Consider the following 24,834-nt stretch of genomic DNA (forward strand, 5'->3'; position numbering starts at 1 on the left):
CTGTCCTAATAAAGGTAGATGTTTGTTGCTAGTTGACTAGCTGCATAAATGCACTCTTCGCAATATTAATAAGATAATCAGTTGATGGGTTCTGGAGAATTTTTTTTTTTTCCCATGTTGGAATAAATGGCCATTTTGGAGAATGTTTTACTTTGTGTGCCAATAAACGATATAGATAGAAAATGTGGTCAAAAAACACTTCCAGGTTTGGGGAATCCGGGTCCAGAGAGAACAAACCCTGAAACAGTTTGACTTTAGACACAGGTGCTTCTACTTACTGTATGGAGGACCCAAACTGCCAAAATTCAAAATGAATAAATGACTAAATAAATAAATAAATGACTAAAAGTGAAACAGAAATATTTTGGGAATTAATTAAAGACGCTAATATTAATGCAACTTTAGATGGAAAACAGCAAAGGAACGCTACGGTTTATCAATAATTACAAAAGAAAACTCATGACGCTTCCTGGTCTTCTTCTTCTTCTTCTTTTAAATTACTAGTGGAGCACATCTCGATGGTGTATAGCGCCACCTACAGCGGTGGAGTCCCCTCTCAATATTTGCAAAAGAAGAACATGGAAACGGGCATAAATTGCATGTCCGTTTTGCGCTTATTCAGTAAAGTCGCTTAGCAATTTCTAAACGAGGGCGGATGCATACCATTTTCTTTATTACTGGAATTTGTACTGTACTATTCTATTCTCTGCTTAGTAGAAATATGTTAACGTAAAAAAATTTGAAACAATTGGTTGGAAACCTGACTCGTGTCTTTCATTTCTGTTTCTACTCGGTGAGGGTTTACTGTAGTCTTGTTGATAGCAGTTTGTCTTCTTTTATCAGACCGAAGAGTGCCCATCCATCATCTATCCAAGCTCACCTTGTAAGTCCAAGCACAAGCACACGTCGTTAGTCATTTCTTCACCATACCCCTTGAAACAGGTTTAAATTTTTTTCGTTCCCCCCCCCCCCCCCCCCCCCCAGTTCTTAAGCGGTGCTTCCCCAGTTTGCAGACGAAAATGGGTAATACATATATAGGCAAAAATACTACGTTGGGTGTTGGCCAAGATTCTGTTGATGTCACGGATTTGAAAAAAGCTGCCAGGTAAGAGCTGTTTACTTGCAAATCTTACCTTCGTAGATGAGTGGCACCCACATGGACGCGATATGCATAAAAGGAATAAATACTGTCCTTCTAATGCCCTTTTTGCTCTCCCTCCCACATAACAGCAAACTGACCTATTTTCTGCATGCTAAAGATATGAGTGAGAAGGTCTTTGAAGATTTAGCAAATTCCTGGGAATGGATCCTGATGTGAGTTTACTTGCTACGACGGCGTATTAGGGCCACGTATATATATATATATATATATATACAAACTTGCCACTTTATTAGCTCGCAAATTTGACACTATAAAGTAGCAAAATTTACACTTTATAAAGTGGCAAATTTACGAGTTTTTTCTCGCAAATTTGCCACTTTCTAAAATCCCAAATCGACTTTACAAAGTGGCAACTTTGCCACTTTATTAGCTCGCAAATTTGACGCTATAAAGTCGCAAAATTGACACTTTATAAAATTGCAGATTTACAAGTTTTTCTCACAAATTTGTCACTTTCTAAAGTCGATTTGCGAGTTTATAAAGTGGTACATTTGCCACTTTCTAAACTCGCAAATTTGACACTATAAAATCGCAAATTTGACACTTTATAAAGTGGCAACTTTATGAACTCGCAAATTTGACGTTATAAAGTCGCAAAATTGACACTTTATAAAGTTGCAAGTTTACGGGGGGTTTCGCACAAATTTGCCACTTTATAAAGTCGTAAATCTACTTTATAAAATGTCAAATTTGACACTTTATTAACACGCAAATTTGACGCTATAAAGTCGCAAAATTGACACTTTATAAAATTGCAAATTTACAATTTTTTTCTTGAAAATTTGCCACTTTATAAAATCGCAAATGGATTTTATAAAGTGGCAAGTTTGACACTTGATGAACTTGCAAATTTGACGCTATAAAGTGGCAAGTTTGACACTTTATAAAGTGGCAAATTCACAAGTTCTTTCTCGCAAATTTGCCACTTTATAAAGTCGATTTGCGACTTTATAAAGTTTTTTTCTCTGAATATTATACCCCGCAACCCCCCCCCCCCCTTAAAAAAAATTATATTTATACGTGGCCTTAATACGCCGTCGTAACTTGCTACATTCAACATTGCTAAATAAAACATATCTTGATTCATTTGACTTTTCTGTTCAATGGTGTGGTTGTACTTTGCAGAGGTATGGCAATCTCTATGGTGGTCAGCCTAATCTTCCTCCTGCTGCTGCGCTACATTGCCGGCCCGCTGCTGTGGATCATCATCTGGGCCGTCATCATTGCCATCGCTTACGGTGAGTTTCACGCGTGTTTACCCAATGTGTTTCACAGGTGCGTTTGATTCTATTGACGTGGTTGTATTTCAGGTATCGGCCACTGCTATTTGCAGTACCGCGTACGTAGCGGGAAGATAGGCTCCAACAGGACCGTCTATGATATCGGCTTCCAGACGGACTTTGGCGTCTACCTGGAGCTCACCCAGACGTGGCTCATTTTCAGTACGTTTGTACGATTCATGCAGTTTGTGAGATAAACAAATGACAAAATCAAATCAACATGTGGTCTTGTTTCAAAGTGATTTTGCTAGCTGTGATCGAGGGCATCATTCTGCTTATCCTGTTTTTCCTGAGGAAGCGGTTGCAGATCGCCATTGCGCTGCTGGTGGAAGCAAGCAAGTAGGTACTTCCCTTTGACCCCTCAGCTGCTGCCACCGCTGGTAGAAGGCAGAACACTGAAATGTGATTTCAATTCGATTCACTTTTTCTTTTTTTTTCAAGCTGCAGGGTAATATTCACTATGTAGAGTAACATTTACAAACATGACAGAAAATTACATCATAACTCAAAACATATACTGTTTTTTATTAGAGTGCAATTAATCTAATAATGTAGAGACACGAACGAATCAAAGCGGTACTTTTTGATTATTATTTTTTACAAAAGCAGTTTAAAAAAAGCAAGTACTAGTGTTGGATATATTGTATTTGTAATAATACTCTGTAAAAAAAAATATATATATATTTTAACTTTCACACTAATTTGCCTGCCCATTTAGGGCTGCTCGATTATGAAGAAAATATTAATTACAATTAATTTAGTAATAATTTAAATCATGATTAGGACAATCATTTGTTTTTTTGGGTACAAAACAAGAAAATATTTAAACGTAAAAAATATTAAGACAAATACATTTCTTTGAAACACTGTAATTATGTGAGTTCCTTTTTGGACCAAGCAAGATTTATTAAATTAGTCATTTTAAAATCATAAAAAATATATACATTTAAACAACTCAAAATTAGGATTAATAATCTTATTTTTGTTTACGTTTATGCCGATTTTATAATTGTGGAGTGTAATTAATTGAAATTGTAATTGAATTTCAATTAATTGCACAGTCCTATGCTCATTCTCCATCAAACCAAAGATTGTATGTAAATTGTTCTTCATATTTTTGTCATACTAACTTGCTGAGCGAAAAATATGTATAAACTGAATTTCTTCAAAGTAACAGTACCTATCGTGATATTAGAAAGAATCAAGACTTATTCTTCTGTCTGCTCCTTTTCAGTCAAATTCCGCATTGTCATGTAAACGTCCACTCAGTGTGGGGAAATATTAAACGTCATTGCCATTTGCTTTTTCTATAAGCAACAAAGAAAAAAGTGCATTGAAATCTACAATCAGATTTTTGTGGAAACAATCCGAGTTTGTAGGAACATATTGCCAGATTGAGCAATCTGACGCTACTAGCACTGGCACCTGCTCAACGTGAAAGCTTTAATTATCTCCAAACGTCAGCCAAGATGTTCTCGCCCTTGTTTTTCATTTTGTTTAGGGCCATCAGATACGTCATGACTGCTCTTATCTACCCCGTCTTCACCTTCTTGCTGTTGAGCCTCGTCATCGCTTATGGCGCTGCCGTAGCGAGGTATCCTTGTAAACTCTTGTGGTCTGGTGGTGGAGTATAAATGATCAAATGGGGAATTAAATGCATTTATACAGTGGGAAATCAATTTAACAGACACCGATTTGACGAATTTTGGATTTGGATGGGCACAAAATAGTCCGTCGTCCACTCAAAATGATCTGTTAGTAACACTTCTTGTACTCACTCAATTTGTACTGAGCAACCAGATAAATTCAATTTGTAGTCCTATGCTTGTCAAACCAAACCCACATACCCCCCCCCCCCACCCACCGCCCCCTCTTTTTGCGGTACTTTTCTTTTTTTCTTTTTAGAGCTCAGTATTGTTAGTGTAGAGTCGTGAGGTTGTCAGGAGCCCCGAAGTTGCGGTACATTTCTGTGGCGACGTGACAAAAATACAGACAAATACAAAGACAAACCTCTGAGCTGAAGACTCACAATATTCCACAAGATGGCGCCAAAGCCCCTTCTAAATTGGTTTTAAAGACGTACTGTATATCGAAGTGATACATCACGACAGAAACACAAGCTATTCATGTGTCAAATTTTGAGTTTGAAATAACATTAATGTGTTTTGGGATCATGGTTTGTTGTATATTTATGGTTTCAATGGAGGGAACCACAATTTTTCATCTGTGCTACCCGCCCGGCTAGTTCTGTTGTATGCTAAGCTAAACTGAGCTTTGCTTTAGCGCTAGTGTCCTATCAAATATTTTAGATACGAGTGCGCTTTTCCTGGTAATTAATTCTCTAGAGAAATTAGATAGATAGGCTTGCCCTTATATTTATTGTACATATAAATAGCTTCCCATTTATAATTATGTTCCTAATGAAGAACACCTGGTGGAAGCAATGTGTTTTTAGGTGAGACTTCAGTTACTGTACACACATTTATTTATTTAGCTATTCATGGAAGGGCGCAGTTCTTACTCTTTTAATGTTGTTCAACTTTGAAAGTGCCACTAAGTGTGCCTTCATTTGTTTTAACTTCAGCTGCTTAGCGACGTCCGGCGTCGCCACCTACACGATTATACATGAAGAAGGTTCAAAATGCCAGTTAAGGGAAGACTCCAAGGAGTGCCACCCGGAGGTTAACCTTACATTTTTCCTTTGCTAATCTTGGAATGTTTATCTGAAAGTTTGACCATGACACACCAGTGGTTTTAATCTTGCAGACGTTTGACCCGAAAACACTGCCGGCCGGATGTTCAAAGTCCCGCTGCCTCTTCAAATCCTATCGGGACGACGACTCCTACCGCAGCTACGGCTTGCTCCTCCAAGCGTTCAATTTGTTTGCGTTCCTGTGGCTGGTCAACTTTATATTGGCGCTCGGCCAGTGCACCCTGGCGGGAGCCTTTGCCTCCTACTACTGGGCCCTGAATAAGCCCAGCGACATCCCCGCCTGGCCGCTCTTTATGTCTTTCAATAGAGCCATAAGGTAGGTGGGCTGAAAGGACTCTTCATTAAATCACTTCATGTCTTTTGTGTCAAACGTATCCTCCATTATTGATTCCATCTCGTTAAAGAAATTCTGAATACAAACAGGTAGGCTACTGTTTACTGCATGAAAAAGTATTTTCGATGCTTTCAAATACACGATATCCATAACATTTTTTTAAACACCAGATCCTATAAACAATTGATTCATTGATTCTGTGCAGCAAACCTTATTCATCATTCTAACAGATTTTTTGTTGTAATTTAATCAATGGGGTCTATATTTGTTTTATATACATTTCCCCAAAAATCAGCCCAATATGACCTTTGAGGTAACACAAGAGAAGAGTACACTATATGAAGTCCTTTATAAAGAACAGCCACTGTTCACTCAAAAAGCAGTCAAAAATAACCCAAATTGGGTGACTTTTTGTTGTTATTTAACTTAAAAAGTTGGGTCAGACGAATAACCCACAAAATAACCCCCCAAAATTGGGCTGCTTTGTTCGTTAGTTAATTACAAGTTGGGTCACATTTAAAAGCAACCCTTTTTGGAGGGGGCGGGGAGGATTATCATTTGACCCAACTTTTTTGGCAAAAGCCCAAAAAATTGGGTCAAATTAAATGAATGACCAGCAAAGGAACACAATTTTGTTTTATTTTTGCAGGTTATTCATTGCATCCAGTTTTTATGGTTAGTTGAATAACCCAATTAAATTGGGTCAAAAATAATCCCAACTAATTTTTTTTAGCTATTTAACCCAAAATGTTAGGTCAAATTAAATTAATAACCCACAAAGCAAATCTAATTTTTGTTGTTTGTGGGTTATTATTTGACCCAACCTTTTGGGTTAATTGAATAACCCAAAATTAACCCAAAAAGTTGTCTTTCTGTAGATGCAAAACCAGCCCATTTTTTTGCACAAAACAACCCAAAGTTGGGTCAAAATGACCCAAGTTAGTGAGTCGGTCCAATTTTTTACCCAATTGTTTTTAGAGTATAGTACAGACGTGTATAATGTGAAGTTTAAATAAATATATGTTGATTTAAAAATTATTATTATTTTTTATTATTTTTAACAAAACCTGTGGGCTACTCAAGTTGTCCCTTGGCTAACTAGTACATGCTGGCACTTTTATTTAAGACAATGCATATTATCGAGAGCAAAAAGGTTTGCTACATCTCGTCTTGTTCTCTCTCCTCCCGTTACATGGCGAGGCAAAAAAATAATTTGAGGCAATTGACTTGAATGAGGCAGCAGTTTACTCAACTCTGCAAGCAGCCGGTTCGACTGTGACGAGCTGGGTGTGGCATTAAACAGCTTAAAGATTTGCTCGTTATGCTTTGCTGCCCCCTTGCTGCAGTTTCCACGTGGGCTCGCTGGCCTTTGGTGCGCTCATCCTCTCTGCGGTGCAAATGATCCGCGTCTGCCTCGCGTACCTGGAGCGAAAACTGAAGGGTAAGCTTAAGAGTGCTCGGAAAAAGAGATTGCAACTTTCCCCCCCATGACTTCATCGACTCCAAAATGGAATGCGTGGCTCATATTTTTCTTAGGTCAACAAAATGCATGCGCTCGCTTCGTGATGTCCTGCCTCAAATGTTGTTTCTGGTGCCTGGAACGTTTCATCAAGTTCCTCAACAAAAACGCGTACATCATGGTGAGTGAGACTTTTTTTTTTTTTTTCCAGCTCTGCGGGTTGCTTCCAACTAACGAGACTCGTCTTCCCAACAGATAGCAATATATGGAAAGAGCTTCTGCACCTCCTCCAGGGATGCTTTCTTCCTTCTGATGAGGAACGTTATTCGGTAAGCTTCTTCTTTCTTGCCGTAGAATTTCACTCATTTTGACTTAACACTTTGGTTAGTTTGCAAGCTTGATGGTTTCCGGCGGGCGATTTGATGACCCAAACGATGGCAAATCTATTTCTGTATCTGAATGTAGATTTTTGTCCTGCAAAAAGATGTATTTATTCAACAATATGCACGTTTTGTCCTTATTTCAAATGTCGGATTTGTCTTTTGTAACGTACAATATGTACATGAACAAGTGTTTTTGTGTCTCTGCCTGCTTGCAGGGTGGCCGTCCTTGACAAAGTAACGGACTTCTTGCTATTTCTGGGAAAGCTTCTCATTGCAGGAATTGTCGGTGAGTCCGCCAAGTGAGCCCACGTCGAGCCCTTTTGATTCGGTCTTGTGTACTTGCACTTCCAGTTTTCCTGTAAATTGAACATTCCATTGAACTTGTTTTTCTTCTTTGGTTTCATGTGCGCCAGGTGTGATCACATTTTTCTTCTTCACCCAGGAAGTGGGTGAGCTATCCGTAAACTACTACTGGGTCCCTCTGGTGGTAAGGATTTTTTTTTTATGAACGCCTTACTGAAAATCTTGTTTTATACATTTGTAAATGTTTCTTTTTACCTAAAAATTTATTTTAAAACAGCTTTTGAGTAATGTAGGCCTTTTATCGTTTTTTTTTATCAACAAAATTGCATTTATCATCTTATCTTAATAATTGCTATATTGTTTTCAATTACATTTCGTAGTAAAAAAAAAATTGGTTTGGGTTAAATAAAATACAGGAAAAAAAAATCTAAACACGATAGTGACAAAAAAAATCGCCTATTTTTGGGGAAAAATAAACCAAAAATAATGCTTTTCTTTTGTTAGGGTAAATGGGACCTCCTTAACTCATTCACTCCCAGCCATTTTCACTGAAGCAACCCCCTTCGCTCCCGGCTTTTGACTGATTTTGCAAGGTCCACAGAATATTCTGTTCTATTGCTATAAAAACATGGAACCTACCAAAAAAAAAAAAGTTCACCATTATTCACAAACCTATTTAAAAAACTGGCAAAAAGAGCTTGTTGCAACTTGGCCCTGGCTGATCTCTTTTACTCTGCTGCCACCTGCTGGTTTGTAATAACTACCAATGCTTTAAGCGACCTTTTTAGGTCAGAAGCTGCATCAAAGCCTTCTGTATGCTCTAGCATTTAAAAAAAAATCATTGAAAAAAACCCACGTTTAAATACGTTTTTGGGAGTGAAGGACAGAGTATTAAAAAACTTATTTATATGTTTTGGGGTTTGAATGAGTTAAAAAAAATGAATTTTGTTTTTCTGTGTTTCTTAATAATTCTAAATATTAATATTATATATACATTAAATGAGGTTAAGCAGTAGAACGAATGGATGATCATCACCTTTTTTGGCTCTAATCCTTTTTTTTGGTTCCCTATTCTTCCAGTTGGTGGTATTGGGATCCTACTTGGTTGCTCATGGCTTTTTTAACGTTTACGCCATGTGCGTGGACACATTGTTCCTGTGCTTTTGTAAGTAGCCTTATTTCCCAAGACACAGACCTGTAACCCTATAAAGCCCGAACCATGAAATATATGAGAGAAAATTCTGATTCTTTGTAAATACGGTATTTATTGGTCCTTTTGAACCAACAAACAAATCAACTCCCGCATATAACTTTTGATTTGTGTCACATTTGATCATATAATAATAAACAGACAAATCTAACATATTAGTATTTCCAAAAATCACAAAGAACATTTCCCACTATTAATAAGTATAGGTGTCTCTCCTTTCTCAATTGGGGTGCTACTGCCCTCTAATGGATTATCTATGTAATGCATGTGTCAGATCATATACAGTATGTCAAGGTTTTAAAGGGGAAAAATATTATACTCATGGAATAGTGCTCAAAATGTCTTGTATTTAATATGATACGTTTGACTTTATAGGATTTAGCACAGACTTAACATCACATAACGTTTCATATGAAATGTTAACGATTCCTCCTTTCAAACTTTCTCTTCCACTAAATCATGGCGCTCATCAGGCGAAGACCTGGAGAGGAACGACGGTTCCGCCGCCAGGCCTTACTACATGTCTCCAGATCTTTGCAACATCTTGGGCAAAAACAACGAGCTCCCAACTGTTAGCAGCATTACTAGTAGTAGTGGTGGTAGTCGTAGTAGTCGTAGATCTTCCCGGAGAGCAACTTGTTGCTGTTAGTAAAAACCAACTGATGAACGACACTCGACTGCTCACCACGACGTTACAAACATTTTTAATGCGTCTTCGAGGGCAGGAAGAAAAGGACATCTGTGTTGAGCTCCTCACTTTGGAATGCTCGTCCTTTTTTTTGTTTTTGTTTCCCTTTTCCTGCATTCTCTGCCTTACCGATTGCAAACACATGCCACAATGATGATTAGAAAGGCAAAAATGAGGACCGGCGCGGGGCTCCTGGTGGTATAAGGCAACTACCATATAAGTGGTGGCGTATTTTGGTCTTCTGGTGTTGTAATATGTTTTGTATGCACTTTCACTTTTGCAACGCAGCCATGTTAAAATATCGGGGTGTCATATGTCTACATCCAATCATTTTTTTGTTTTTCTTTCATTGGTCATCTAACCAGAGATGTTTTAATGATATATTTTTTTGAATAAAATCACATTGAAACATTTTGGGATTACACCTTACAATTGCACAAAGAAATAAAATGATACAAATGTATGTAACCTATTTTTACTCTCTATATATATATATATAAAAAAAAAAAGCATCCAGATTTTCAATCTTGAGGGGACAAAATGCCGTACGGCTCCCACTTCTCAAATATCAAACATTCAAGAGCGTTAATTGATTTGTTCTCAAGCTATTTATTAAACTTGGAATTGGTTAATAAATATGTAAAAATAAGAGACAATGTGGGGACAGACCAATAATATTGATTGGTGGGAAAATGACAAATTTGACCATATTTGTTTATGTGAGGTTTACAACTGATGGCAATAATGCAAGTTTCAGATTCCTGTGGGACGTGTGACCCCCCACCCCCCAAAAAAAACCAAATATTTTTCTATTGTGAAAATAAAACTTATGAATACATTTGTGCAGAAAAAAAAGTATTTAATTTTGTTCTGTTAGTTTTCCATAGAAAATGATTATTTGGCCATTTATCCCAAAATTATTTGGTAGATATAAACGAGGAAAGAAAAAAAATTCAATATATGGCCGTTAATTAAATGTGGATTTTTGGTATTTGTTAAATGGCCCAGTCCCTATCCGCTGCAAAGAGCAGGAGTACACTGAATTTTTTTTTATTTTAATAAAAACAAAAAAAGTTTTATTTTTTTCCTCCTTCTCCAATAACTATTTTAAAAAAATCCTCAAACTTTGGGAGGAGGAGATTTTTTTGTAGCAAAGTTCATATTGCAAAAATACTAAATTGATTGCCTCTTTTTGGGGGGGGGGGGGGGGGGGGGTTACTAACACACCGACATGCTGATCCAAACAACAAAAATGTTGTGTATTATTTACCAAGTTGTGACATCATTGCATCATCTCCATGATGCTCATGTGTACTGTACTGTAAACCAGACCTGGTGGGAGGTCAAGACTCAAGGGGGAGGGTTGATGGAGTTTTTATGTGCCTCGTTGTGGGGGAAAAGAAAGATTAAATTGTTGTTGTGGTTTTAGAGCTAACACCGCAAACTTTTTGCGATACAGTTTGTAAAAAGGATGTCAAAGCCATTTTTGGTACTTTTTTTAAATTATTATTATTGGGTGATTCAGATGTAGTGCTGTTTTAATACTAAGTATAATCGACACATCTGTTTGATGGTTATTCCGTCTTCTTTTGCATAGAGGACTTTTTTAATCGATGAAATCCAATGACAATGTGAGTCCTTTTTCAAATAAAATTGAATGGTTGAAATGGATCGTGGGGTGGTTACTATAACACGCTTGCCGCTGCTTCTGTGTTGGATTTGGAGGTCGAGGATCGGCAGCCCTGACGGGCAATTCAGGAACAAAACCACTGAGATGCATTCTCAACAAGAACATTACAAAAGGAGCATTCTGAAGCATTTGACCCACCATATGTAACGTATAGACTGAACAAAAAGGGGTCCAAGTATTGACCCTTGAGGGACCCCAAGTCATGGCCATTCAATCAGATTTGAAACTTGCAGTTACAGCACCATTTAATCCTATTTAAGTCTCCATCTTGTTTTAACAGTATGTATTGATCAATGATCAATGAAATACTGCACTGAGATCGAATAAGATTAGGGTTTTATAAGATGTAAGATCACCTAAGCAATGCCTCCCATCTAGTGGTAAATGGTGATATTACAATTTAAAACTCAAGTTTCCTGGAAAACGTTTTAAATATTAAACACCTTTTTTTGTGCATCAATAAATATTTTAGATTTTGTTTCTTCTCAGTGTGTTGCATATGTTTTATCTGGCTACTTGTGCTTTATGTCACTCCATTTTTTTTTAATTTCACATAATTCAGAAAAACTCATTTGCCAGAATTTTATCACAATTTTATTTCCTTCAAACATATCTTTGACCGCACCGGCATCACAAACAAAGTGCACTGTGCTACTTGATCTTAATATACAATAGTCTTAGTATATCTGCATATGAACACTTCCTGGCAATGAGCCTGCTTGGTGTCAGATTAAAGCACTTAAACAAAGCCTACAATTAAGATTTTAAATAGCTGGTGTTCAAATCACGTACAATATTATCAGTGCAACTCCATGGCTAATAACATGATGCATGCTGGATTTCTTGATTGTTCGTTAGTCATTTGACTTCACATGATGAGCTTTTATTTTGTTGAGCATCATTACATAGACATCCATAACTGATATTTTAGCAACTTACTGGCGCATGTGAACGGTCGGTGGCCAGCACCAAATCCACCAAAACCTCCCTTGCGTCACAAGTTTGACATTCACGTACATAATGCGAGCTAAAAGTTCCATCAGCGTGGGAAATATTCCTGATGTTGTAGGGTCAGAGTTTAAGGTCACTTAAGGAATGGGTCCCTTAGCTAAAGGGGAGGCACGTGACTTCCAAGCGGCTCTCTACTTGGAGGCGGAGCCGGGCACGCTGATGGACAGCGCCCGGCGAGGTGCGTTGGACACTTGCCGCTGTTGGGACAAGAAGGACTGACCGGGGGACAGCGGGGCGCCGGCGCGGCCGCCCAGACGCGACTCGATGGCCAGCTTCTGAAAGTTCAGACTCTGAGGGGAGACAGCGCGTTCCTGCGTAACGAGGGCGTGGACGACGGGCTTGGCAATCACATCTTTGACCTTACCTTGTTGTACCAGGCGGAGACGATCAGCTTCTCCTCGTACTCGCGCAGTCGGGCCTGCTCGCACTGACGCTGCCGGGCGACATTGGAATTTCAGTTCACCTTTTTTATGCTCATTCTGTAATGTCTATCTGCTTTAATCAAACAGCAAATATGAGAAATGAAGAAAACATAAAAGGACGATATCGTCAGACTAAAATCCTGTAAGGGGAGCACAGTAAGGATTTTGGGGAAATGACAATCCAACCTAATTACCTCCAGATTGAGCATCTGCTTGTCTTTCTCAGCCAGCTGGTTCCTCAGAGCCTGGATCTCAACAGTGGCCGGGTTCAGTTTAGGGTCCAGAGCTCGGATCACCTGGAGGCCAGGACGCCAAGGATCAAAAACTCTCAACTTGCTCAGCACGCCAAGGACAGCAAAAGAGCAAAGCGACTCACATTGCGAGCTTTCTCCAGGTACATTTTGTACCTTTCCTCCATGGCCCTCATGTCGTCATCTTTCTTTTTCAGCGCAGCCATCAGCTCGTCCACCTTTAACGCTAAGCGGAGCAAATGGACTCATTAGCGGAGCCGTGCGTCCGTGTGGCGGCGTGACACCGACTGTGACACTCACAGTTCTGAGTGTTGTCGGGCTGTAGGTCTTCCAGCAGCTCTTTTTTCTTCATGATTTCATCTTGGGCCTCATTCAGCTGGACCCTGAGGAATCAAGCATGTGGGCTCTTTTATATTTATAAATATATATATATGTATTAGCCAACCTCTGTTTTTCGTGGATAACATTTATTGGTGGTACATTATTCCCCCAAAAATTGTGGAATTTCAAAAATACATTTATTGTTATTTTTATTCATATCTACCCATCCTCCATTTTTTTTGTGGATTATTTTTTATTGGTGGTATATTATTAAAGAATTTGTAAGGTAAAAAAAAATCCTCAAGAAATACAATTGAATGGCCATCATTTTTTTGTGGATTTTCACTATTTGTATGCCTGCCTGGTTCCAATTCACTATCAATAGCATGGGCCCAGTGTATTCACAAATATTTTATTCTTTCTTCATAAATTTCAATAAAATGTAAAACAAAAAAAAACACAACGTTTCACTTTTTCAATATAGGGTGTTGTGCTTTTTTTTTTGCAACATTTTTGAGGAAAACAAATATTTAATAAATTTTAGAATAAGGCTGTATTTTCTCAGTAATTATTCTCAGTACTACACTTTTCCCCATACACATCAAGTTACTTATTTTGAATAAATTAAGCAAAAAATAATAATAATTTAATCAAATCCACATCAACTTCCATCCTGATGATTGACGACTTACATGTGAGCGTCCAGTTTCCGCTTCAGGTTCGACTAGGTGGGGAAAAAAGGAAGTAACAGTTCAAATCAATTCAATCACAATTCTGATGGGCCAGAGCCTGTCAGTCGCTACACTCACGTCATCGGGCTTGACAGCCTGACTCTGCAGTGCCTTCTGGAGGTCCTCGACCTGCTGCTGCAGCTCGCCGACCCGCTGGCGACTCAATCTGCACATTGAGTAAAAAGAAAGGACACATGAATGCCGAGTGCTTATCCTGCGTTGTGGGGTGTTCTAAAAGTCATTTTGCGGAGGGAAATTGCTCAAATTTGGCCCAATTGCCAGTCGGGTTAAAGAGAGCGGAGTCAGCCAAGTAACCTGTTCTCCGTGTCCAGTTGGCTGTGACTCTTGTGAGCGTCCTCCAGCTGAGCCTGCAAAGAGGCGATCTTCTCCCTCTCAAACTCCTCCTGCTGCACTCTCAGCATCTTGTTCTCGTGCTGAAGCCTGATGAACTTCTCTCTACAGCAGACGCCAGTCCAAAGTCAAATCCGCGGTCGCACGGCGATTAATCCTGTCGGCGGGGGCGTTCTACCTGTGCTCGACGGGGATCAATTCCGCTGCCAGGTTATCGTGGCTGGGGCTCCTGGAAGGAAGCATCCCTGCGCAATGAGACAGTCGGTGCAATTTAGAACTTGGGAGATGCAGCATCACAGTAAAAACAAATGTGAAATGTAATTTGTTCAATTATTTATTTATTTTTTACAACATGTTATAATAAGGAAAAACATTATGTTTAATAAAACATTATGTGGTTTTGCTTGATGTTTAGTTTTAGAGTAAACTTGAATTGGGAGTAACAAAAAACAGCTTAAGTTTTTTTTTTGAAGAACTGTTTGCCAAATTGCTACTTGTTGAGAAGTTTTCTGCAAAAATCTAGCACTTGTACTTCAAATGAATAAATCAGCTCAGCAAAACTTCAAAAACCTATGATAAAAGTTGGGTCACTCGATAAATTGAGGTACCACTGTATTTAGTTTTACTTCACATTTAGTTTTGCATTTTTTGTAATCCCGATTCAAAACAAAATCATTTTGGGATGTTTTGGGTAGAATTTTGAGAGGAAGAAAATATTTGGGCTGTATATTTAAAATGAACATCTCTTCCCTTTTCCAGCATTCAGTTGGTTGTTAATAATTGTTAATAAAAAACAATTTTGTCGTGTGTGGGGGGAAAAAAATATGAGCTTAACATCAAATCTGACAAAAAAGTGACACGCTATGAACATTTTACAGGTGCACTGTACGATGATTCACTTTTTCTCATATTAAGTTTTTTATAGAATTTTGTCAAAAAAATCTTGTTGGCTCATTTGCTTAGTTAAGCTGCTACTGTATTTTGTTGTAATTTTTTAGTTCACGTTTATTAATTTTTTATATATAATTTTGAAAAAAAAATCATTTTGTCATTTGGGTTTTTTTTGTAGAATTTTCTGGAGAAAAGAAAATGTGGGCTGTCACAATAAAATGTACAGCACTTCATTTACTTTTCCAACATTTAGGCTATTATCTTTGCAAAAAAAAAAAGAAGTCCTTTTGTGTTTTAACATTTTGAGGGGAAAAAATATGAGCTGCAACACTGAAATTTTTTTAAAAAGTGATACACTGAATATTTTACAGACGCATTACAGTGCTTTTCTTTTTCTCATTGTTGTTTTTATTATTAATTTGAAAAAAAACTTGGGTTATTTGTTAAATTGTAGTACCTTTGTATTTCATTTTAGTTTGTATTTATTTTATTGTATTTCTTTTTTTTGGGGGGGGTCAGATTGTGATTTGGTGTTTTTTTGTTGTTGAATTTTCAAGAAAAAAAATAATTTAGGCTGTTACATTAAAAGAAAAGTGGAGTGAATACTTTCCAGATTCCCACATTCATTTATCTATTTTTAATTATTTTTGCAACAAAAAATAAATAAATAAATGTATTATTATTTTGCAGCACTGTGTGTTAATTTCAAAGGAAAAAAATATGGGCTGTAACATAACAAAATGTGGAAAAATTGTAAAACCCTCTTGCTACTTTGTGGATGCACTGCACCTGCTTGAGAGAGCTGGTGCTGTTGCACTTGTGTGCACCGAAGCTCCTCGTTGAGCTCCTTCAGCGAATCTTTCTCCACGATGATGCGCTACCGGCGGACAGAAACGTTACAAACGCCACTCTCGTTTCTCATCCTCCTCTACTATTTCCCGCGACTCGCACCTCCTTCTCCTTGGTAACCAACTCGTGTTTCTCCTCCAGCTTCTTCATCTCAAAAGCCTGGTTGTCCGCTCGCCTCGTTTCATCCGACAACTTCCTGTGCAGCTCTTGGACCTGACGGGGAGCACACGCTCATAATGTATCCTAGCAGGCATCCATTCATTGTTTTTTTTCCAAACCAAATCATCTTTTCCCTTAAAAATAAATGGCCTAATGATTTTTGATGAGTATGAAATGCTAAATGTAAAGCCCCCCCAGCACCAAAATCGTCAGCACCGCTAAACTTCTAATCGCAGAATCGGCCCAGGCAGCTCTACCTGCCGCTTGTACGTCTCCAGCTGCGCCCGGGCGGCGTTGGCCTTGCGCAGTTCTTCCTCCAGGCTGACGGTGTTCTGCATGTAGATGGTATTGTTCTCCTCCAGAAGCTTCATCTGCCGCTTCAGGTCCCCCAGGTTCTCCAGCTTTCGCTTGTACGTCTCCACCGAAGCCTCCAGCATCACCACCCGGTCCGAACAGTTCCTAAAAGACAAAATGAGACATCGATTTATCACCTAAGCGGAGTGCATGCGTACTAATAACCAGGACAAATTTTAGACATTTTTCCTGCATTTACGATCAAAGTCAACAAAGAGCTTAATGATCAAAATGTCTCTAAAAAAGATTATTCTCAGCAATTATCCTGTGGTATAGTCGGGTGTGTTAAAAGTGACTTTTCCTCTTCAATATGATCAGAGCTGTCAATCATAAATGTTAAAACAAGTTAAATATTTACGATGATAAATCCTTACCTCAACAGCAGAGTTGTAGCGAGCCCTTGTATTTGATGATTTCGACATACAACAAAGAAAATAGACAGCGCTGATATCTTTCTTTCTCTTTGTATTCCCTGTCAGTCTGGATTCCCTGTAGCACCATGCTGCCCCTCATAGGTCAGTCTTGGTTAGCACATACGTGCCCAAGCAAAAAGTTTCAATTACAATATGCCCCCTTTAATGTCATCGACAATTGTGCCACCCCTAAATGTAAAAATGCAATCATTGTTTTTGCTGTACTATGGAGCATGTATATTTATGTATCAAGTCACTGTTTTGCACATTGGCTGGATTTACCCTATTTACATCAAGTAGATAAAAATCACACATACACATACCAGATATCTGGAAAAAAATCAAATAAAAAAGGCAGCGGTGGTTCGCCTGCGATGACAAAACAAAATTTAGCTTGTTTTTATCGATCTCAGCTGGCGGCCATTTTGCCACTTGCAGTCAACTGAAAATGACATCACAATTGTTCAAGCCTCAGGGAACGACCAATCGTGGCTCAGCTTGGGAACGTCACATTAACCAAACCCGGCTGGTGACAAAATGGCCACCCCCTGTGTTGGATAAATACGAGTGGATTTTGCTGCTTAATTTATATTCCACAAAAGCAATGTTAATTAGAATGCAGTGTTTAGGCTAGTGGGGGTGCTTACAACATATTGTAAGACAAAACAATGTGGGTGGACTTCTTCTTTAAAGAAAATAAGAGCTTTGTCTTGTTCCTTTTTGTCAAAATATGTGGACCTAATTTATGACATACTTAATATCATTTACTCGGTAACATTTACTTTAAATAAAGGAAAAGTTGCCAGAAAGCTTTTTAAAACAACAATATTATTGTTTAACAAGCTCCTCTTTGTTGGCAGCCATGTTGTTGTGTATGCATTTTGAACAAAATCATCCTGAGCAATAAATGTCAATTAATCAACACAATTGATTAATTTATGTAATTCAATAAATCAATAACACTGATTTATTAGACCTAGCAGACAGTATAAAAAAAATGCAAAATAGGCATTAGAATTGGAATTGAAGAAATCCAAAGCTTTGACAAAGCTTATATTTCGACCCCAAAAAACAAACCTGAGCACGTCCAGCTCGTCTCTGAGCGATCGAGATTCCTCCGCCAGGCCGGTGAGCTCATCGTTGCGGTGCTGGACTTCCACCAGCTGCTTCTCCAGCTCCTCGCAGTGGATCCTGTAGTCGTCCTTGGCGGCCTCCAGCCTGGAAAAACCACACCAAGTCTCTTATAAGAATTTTTAGCCATTAATCTCCTCCTCCTGGCGGTTTTGCCCAAGTAGGGCCCTCACCTGAAGTTCTCCTCCTGCAGCACTTCCAGTTGCTGCTGTAACTGGCTGTGCTTCCTGCCCGACGGTGTGTTGGGGTCGTCGAACGTGTCCAGCTGATTGGCCCGGTCAGTCAGAACGTCGATCTCGGCCAGCAGGCTGTTACGTTCCTCTTGGAGAATTGCCACCTGAGCAAGAAGTTCAGAGATTAGAGACACCGGGAGGCCTTGGAGAATGAGAGTCTTCACGGTCCAGTGGCAGTTAATAAAAAATAAAAAAAAGTGCAAGTTAATTCATGCACAAACACACAGTTAGTCAGCCTGCATTTCTTTGGGTAGCACAGTAAACCACCGCTAGTCACGGGGATAGGGACCAAACTTAGCTCCCCCATGATAAATGCGATTCATCACTTTAACATGCTGAACTGTGCTAAAGCTATAGATTTGTTTATGCCACATTTCTTGTAGTCAAGTCAAAGTGTTTAATAATAATTAGTTAATTGAGAAATAAAAGAACCTTGGGGGGAAAAAAATCGCAATCACAATATTGAGGGCAAAATACCGGTACAAAAATAAATAAATAAATAATAAAAATGAAAACAATAAAGCATGAAGAGCAAACCGCGAATAAGCAGGGGTTCACTGCCCTATCAAATACTCAATTACATCATCCTGTAAGTGGTGCAATTATTAAATTCGCACAGCCTGGCCATGAAGCGTCCTGATGGAGCCACCTGTTAGCATCAACATCCAAACAGCGCAGGGGTTTAGTTTCGCTCGCGTGGGACTTACCTGGCGCCCGAAGTTGGGGTCACAAAGGGGACAACTGAATCTGTTGAAGACGTGATGGGTCAGTGCCTGCCGAGTCGTGTGTGTGTGCACGCAGAGCGCCGGGCAGACTGTATAAGCTCACAGTCCTTCTGCCACAGCAGCTCCAGACAATGGCGACTTTTTGTTTACACTGACCCGCAGAAAAGTGTGTGTGTGTGTTTTCACTGTATGTGTGTGTGTGTGTTTAGAAGAAGGGTAGTCACCTGCTGGTCCAGCTCCTGGCAGCGTTGCGCAAGCGCCTCCTTCTCTGACGAAAGATCCGACAGTTCCTCCAAAGCTTTTCTGAGCTGGACACACACACACACAGGTTAAATTGACAACTGTTTGCTCATTTTATGTTTTTGATGATTTATTATTTTTTTTTATCAACAAACAACACGTGTCGCATCTGCGGGTATATAATTTGTAATAACCTCGGGGAATCATGTAGTAATTATTCGTCTTCTATTCCGTTACAAAGCCGTCGAAATTGTCAACATCCTCATTGTCTACAAACATACAAGTATTTCGTAACAATATCACTGTCGATCTGTCCACTGATTGAAAGTCCCCCTTGTGCCCGTCTTCAAATCGCCGTCATTTATTTCGTAACTCCCGCGAATCTGCGTCAGCCGTGAATGTTTGAATAAAATTCAAAGACATGCTTACGAGGCCTACGTCACCCTCTCGTGCATATTCTGATGCATTTCATACGCTAAGAGACCAAGAATTTGCCAAGACTAAATAAAATGACGTATTCGCTTAAAAGTCTGGGTAGATGAGCGTAGAGCGCTCACCGGCTCTAGTAGTAGAAAGCTTGATGGGATTTAATACAATATGATGCTGATGAATGGCGTCTTAGCAAACAAAAAAAACAAACAAAAAAAGCTATTTCAGGCCTGAAATGATACTTGAGACTTTTTCGTGCCCCCAACCTTTCCATAGGTTTCATTTTTGTTTTGAGGTCATGTACACACTTTTGCTAGAATTTGTGAGTTTTCAGGTATGTTGAGGCTTTTTCTTTCTAATTTGACCAAATCTCATAGTAGGGTTCGGTCACCGTATGAGCCCTGGATTGTGCACAAAATGTCTGCTTCAAACAAAAATGGTCGATTGTTAAACTTTGGCCGTGTGTTTTGAAGAGCTTTTCATGCGTACTATTATGATAAACATGTCCACCCAATTTCATGTCAAACATTCAAACTATTTTTTGTTGTTTTTAAGGCCTAAAGTGGATTTTCACTAGAATAAAAAAATATATATATATATGTTGAGGCCCCTATACCAATAGCACTGACCTGCTGTTCCAGGTCCCCAGACAGCTCGGCTCCTAAAGGGACCATCGATTCTCTGTGTAGGAGCTGTTAATAATAAAAATAAAAAAGGAAGTCAGAAGGCTTTCCAGTCTTTTACACAAAGGCACCATTCCTCAGCACGGACCTCCTGTATGGCTGCCATGACGACGTGCTGCACAGACTCCTCCATTGTCATGATGATCTGAATGTATTCTGCCAATAGGGAGATACACACTCAATATGGTGATGTTTTGCTTGGATGTGTGTGTGTGTGTGTGTGTGTGTGTGTGTGTGTGTGTGTGTGTGTGTGTGTGTGTGTGTGTGAGTAGAAATGGATGATATGGCCTTAAAATTAAATATTAAAAATCTCATTTTAATCCATTCACAGCCATGTTATTAGTGTACATCCGCAGGGATGCACTTTGAACTAAAGAAGCCGCAAAAAATATATATATTTAAAAAAAAATCGTCCTCACAAAGCAACTCAAATTAATCAATAAAATCAATTAATTGCCCATTCCAACGTGCAGAATTCTGCGATGAGCACCGCACCTTGCTTGCGCTCGCATCGGACGGCACAGCCCAGGACGAGCTGCAGCAGCCGGCCAAGCTCCGCGTGGTCCGAGTGCTCGGCAAGCAGGGCCACGTCTGGCAGGGGGAAGTCAGACAGCCCCTGGACCAGGACCTAGTACCAAATGCAGTTAGTTACACCAAGCACAAAATGGTGGACTTTCCACCTTGCTAGCCTGGAGATGTGATCATACGAGCACATACCGGACATGATCCGAGCTTTTTTAGTCACAATGCATTTTTTTTTTCTTGCTAACAACACAACGATGCGCCTCAGTGGACACATAAAAACAGGGAACGACATGAAGAGGCGCTAAGTGACGTTTCGGCCTACCTCGTTGTAGTACTCTAACACCATCTGCAGGATCTTCTTCAGGTTGTTCAACTGTGGAGGACACACACACACACACACACACACACTCAGATTTAAGATTATTAAGACATCCAGTGCAAGTAGAGTTGAACCTCAGCTCTTGAACACATTTAACATAATAAAACTTGGGAGACCAGATGAAATTTGCAGCAGTAAAAATACAATAAAAAAAAATGCTCCTTTAAAATTGCATACAATTAATGGAATTATTTTGTTCTTACAATTTCGAGTTCCTGGAAGGGGTTGAGCTTAAGATAGAAGTTAGAGGAAGATAAAGAAGAAAACAAAGAGGATTAAGATCTGCTCTCTACCTTCAACCTCCAGTTGTCATCCACGTCTGTTTTGATGCGAGCGAGCCACCCATCAGTGAACCACGACGGGTCTCTGCCAGACACACACACACACACACCGCTGCATAGTTAAATCATTGCATCATTCATTCCAGTGGATTTTACTTTTTCTTTGGATAGGAATAACAAATGTATCTATAAGACGCCACTTATATCTATCCACAGTTGACAAGCATGCCTATTCAGAATGTCACAAGATGCCGCCAAAGCCCTGTCTAAATAATAATTGGTGTCAAGGAAGTATGAAGTATGTACAGTGTAAGGCTGCAACGCTATACCAAAGTTAATTATTGTAAAGAATGCGGAGTACTTCAATGAATATTGTGCTGCTCCTTCTGGTGCGCATGCCTTGGCCACCTGAGGGCAGTATAATACAAACGTATGGATACGTGTGCAGACGCTCAAAGCTCCTCAGTAACCTGCAGTTGTATTTCGTACATGATAAAAAAATATATGTATGTGAGGGTTGTTATATTACTAAATGTGTTGCTGGACCGCAACATTGATGCAAACCAGTTGTGGTATTTTACATTGTTTGCTAGCATTAAGATAAGCAGCTTCCTAATAGTACAATTTTATGTTTAGTTTGACAACTTGAAGCCTCTTTTTGAAAGCCTACCGACTACTTGCCGAAATGCTGGTTGTTGTGAAGTGTGTTACGTTGAGTTCACTGCCACAGTAAAGCACTTGAATTTAGTTGGCGTGCAAGTCTTAGCAAAAAATTCACATGACAGCTCATATGTTCAACCGCACGAAAGTCCAGTCACTCCTATCTCAAGGCACCACTGTAAAATATAAATCAAGAACCATGCTGTAGTGTACTTATACTGGACACAACTCATTAATTGGTCTCAGAAAATACAAAAAACAAAAAGAATCTGGAAAGGTAAATCATTTTTCTGTACCGGCATAACGCATCATGGGATAAACTTTTAACATTTACAGTTAACCACCATTTTCTGAGTGTGTGTGTGAGCATGTGGATCTCCTCACATTTGCTGCAGAGCCTGTGATATGGCGGCACCAGTGGTCAGGTCCTCTACTGTTGTGCACGGTGCAGAGGTGTTGAAGGTCTGTAGCTGGTGGAAGGAAAAAAACTTGCAAAATGTTTCTTCAATTTACACCTCAAATTATATTCTTAAACTTCTGTCACAATTACAGTCAAAATGGCGGTCTCACGCTATAAAAGCTGTTTCGTTGTAATTTGATTTTGTGAGGATTATTTTAATTTCAAAATGTGATGAAATGTCATTTGACTATAGTTACAGGCAAAAGCAATACAATATGATGTTTGTTAGTGTTTTCACTGTGTAAGGTGCGTTGCATTGTAGAAATATCAGAAATGCCCGGATGCTTGGAACTGTCTGTCCATACTGAACTTCGAACTGCTGTTGCTTTAGAGAAACCGTCAATGATAAAGACTTAATTAGATGGAGGTCGTCTCTTGTCTGCCAGTTAAACAGATTAGGCTTCTAAATGCAACCACATGGAGATCAATAGGCCAAGTGGCTCACCTAGGAAGTCTGAGTGAACTTAAAATTCCTCACACAAGTACAGCTCAGTAGGCTCTACAAAATAAAAGCCTCTTGGACCTTGGAATAAACCCTTCTAAAAATTAGAATTTCGAGTCATAAAAAATCCAGCTCGCACCCCACTACAAAAGGGAAACCTGAGCCATTAAAATATCAGTTACAAGATCAAATATATTTGACAGGCAGAGTGAGTGCACAGACATCTGATTGACTTGAAATTTCTCACACCAATTTTGCTCAGACTTCTCCCCCCCAAAAAACTTGAGCCATGAAATATCACAGTCTGTTACTTAAAAGTTACATTTGGTAGAGTGCCTATCAAACCTGTGAAATAAGGACTTGATAACATAAATGCCATTGCTGTTCTGTCTGGTTAAACGGATTAGTGTTCAGAGAGGGGTGGATGTCGTCACGGGGGCTCCAAACTGGCAACCTTTGTTTACATTAGCTGTGGCACGCGACTTCCCGGTACGATAATACAAGCCGATACGCACACTAGCTGCTGTTAAATGCACTGAATTAAAACATTTGACGACGTTGTATTGTTAGATAATATCTGACGCTTATCTACTTTGGTTCCGTATTTTCATTGAAAAGCCCGACCACCTCTAAACAGGTGCCTCCTGCTGTCATCGACTGGTTTCCGTATGTCACAGCGTCAGTGCCCTGCAAAAACAAACATTAAAACTCACCCATATTATGAGGCTTTCGGCCAAAACCGTTTTGCTCTCGTCCATTTGTCCCAACTAGGCAGATAAATACATCAAATACTTCTTCTTCACCTGTCCGTCCGCTCCTTTCTCGCCTTTTTTTTTTTTTGCATTTGACCTCACCTGCTGTCGAGGTGTTAAAGCTTTACGCCAATTACGTAGACATGGTGGAAGTAATGGTCGCCCCGCCACAAATGGCGTAAAAGCAAAGGTGAATTGAATATCGGTTCTTACTCGTGCTGGCGGCGTATCCAATCAGCGTTTAGACACTTGAAGATTGACGGCTGTTGAAGCCAATCGCGGGACGAGACGAGTTTATTTATTAAATAAATAAATAAAATAACGCCGTTTAAAGAGCCACAACAATTAAAAGAAAAAAATAGGTACAGCAGTAACAATAAATATGAAAAATGCATAAAAGTTGCTTGAGTTACTTATAATTCATCAATTTATTAATATAGATATAAATTATACAGCGGTGTGTCATTTTTCTCCTTCTGCAGTATTCTGTGGTGTATGTGTAGTTTCTGATAATCTCTTTTAGATAGGGTCTCTCATAAAAGCATAAAGATAAATTAACCACTCACTACTCGCTACTCACCATTTGACTTTAATTCTCACGTCAGTTCAGCTCAGTTTTTAGTTTGTTAAATCACATTAGATAGGCTCGAATCTAACCAAACAATTGTAATTAAACTAGATATTTTTCATCATACCATAATGAAGACACCGGAGTGTTAGAAAAGTAAAATTCTCAGTGCAACTCAATGGGCTTTACAAAAAGCCGTCTTGGATCAAGTGCCTCACCAAACAGGTTTGATTAACTAGCAATTTCTCACACAAATCGTACCAAAAAAGAAAAGAAAAAAAAGAATCATTGATCATCAAATTTCACTAAGTGGAAGAATTTTTACCAAGCTCCAAAGTTATATTTGACCAG

The 24,834-nt window shown here is 39.1% G+C and overlaps 3 protein-coding genes across 5 annotated transcripts in view; 1 reads left to right on the top strand and 2 right to left on the bottom strand.

Annotated features, from left to right (window-relative positions):
• Positions 1–433, bottom strand: part of LOC147166099 (alpha-N-acetylgalactosaminide alpha-2,6-sialyltransferase 5-like) — a 13,497-nt gene extending 13,064 nt beyond the window's left edge. Inside the window, exon 1 of the mRNA XM_086088978.1 lies at positions 279–433. The gene's annotated coding sequence lies outside the window, so the exon portion shown is untranslated. The remainder of the gene's footprint in view (positions 1–278) is intronic.
• Positions 1–11,203, top strand: part of LOC147166100 (choline transporter-like protein 5) — an 18,884-nt gene extending 7,681 nt beyond the window's left edge. For 2 of the 3 annotated variants that reach the window (XM_086088971.1, XM_086088972.1), the window contains exons 7-22: positions 844–883; positions 985–1,105; positions 1,231–1,314; positions 2,288–2,400; positions 2,473–2,604; positions 2,682–2,781; positions 3,944–4,036; positions 5,027–5,123; positions 5,209–5,471; positions 6,836–6,930; positions 7,026–7,129; positions 7,204–7,277; positions 7,547–7,617; positions 7,745–7,818; positions 8,715–8,799; positions 9,318–11,203. In XM_086088971.1, the coding sequence (XP_085945097.1) occupies positions 844–883; positions 985–1,105; positions 1,231–1,314; positions 2,288–2,400; positions 2,473–2,604; positions 2,682–2,781; positions 3,944–4,036; positions 5,027–5,123; positions 5,209–5,471; positions 6,836–6,930; positions 7,026–7,129; positions 7,204–7,277; positions 7,547–7,617; positions 7,745–7,818; positions 8,715–8,799; positions 9,318–9,493 (1,722 nt within the window). In that variant the 3' untranslated portion in view covers positions 9,494–11,203. Of the gene's footprint in view, positions 1–843; positions 884–984; positions 1,106–1,230; positions 1,315–2,287; positions 2,401–2,472; positions 2,605–2,681; positions 2,782–3,943; positions 4,037–5,026; positions 5,124–5,208; positions 5,472–6,835; positions 6,931–7,025; positions 7,130–7,203; positions 7,278–7,546; positions 7,618–7,744; positions 7,819–8,714; positions 8,800–9,317 lie in introns of those variants that run through there. The other variant, XM_086088973.1, reaches the window with a different exon arrangement.
• Positions 11,204–11,793: 590 nt separating this feature from the next.
• Positions 11,794–24,034, bottom strand: hook1 (hook microtubule-tethering protein 1). Its single transcript, XM_086088974.1, has 22 exons — positions 23,877–24,034; positions 22,646–22,731; positions 21,614–21,686; positions 21,264–21,314; positions 20,912–21,044; positions 20,505–20,572; positions 20,363–20,425; positions 19,289–19,372; positions 18,280–18,443; positions 18,053–18,193; positions 16,466–16,667; positions 16,152–16,262; positions 15,990–16,077; positions 14,488–14,554; positions 14,274–14,414; positions 14,037–14,124; positions 13,920–13,951; positions 13,207–13,289; positions 13,032–13,132; positions 12,850–12,951; positions 12,598–12,666; positions 11,794–12,523 (listed from the first exon to the last, which is right to left on the bottom strand). Exons 1-22 carry the CDS (start codon positions 23,919–23,921, stop codon positions 12,365–12,367), a joined length of 2,151 nt encoding a protein of 716 aa, XP_085945100.1. The 5' UTR covers positions 23,922–24,034; the 3' UTR covers positions 11,794–12,364.
• Positions 24,035–24,834: the final 800 nt, after the last annotated feature.

This window comes from Leptonotus elevatus, chromosome 11 (assembly GCF_054856555.1).
Source record: "Leptonotus elevatus isolate MCC_2025b chromosome 11, RoL_Lele_1.0, whole genome shotgun sequence".
NCBI classification, from domain to species: Eukaryota; Metazoa; Chordata; class Actinopteri; order Syngnathiformes; family Syngnathidae; genus Leptonotus; species Leptonotus elevatus.

Coding starts and splice junctions, on each gene's coding strand:
- hook1 (XM_086088974.1), bottom strand. CDS start 23,921: ATGGACGAGAGCAAAACGGTTTTGGCCGAAAGCCTCATAATATGG. Junction 21,687..22,645: donor TCACAGGCTCTGCAGCAAAT/GTGAGGAGATCC, acceptor TGTGTCTGGCAG/AGACCCGTCGTGGTTCACTG. Junction 16,668..18,052: donor GACGAGCTGGACGTGCTCAG/GTTTGTTTTTTG, acceptor TTTGTCTTTTAG/GAACTGTTCGGACCGGGTGG.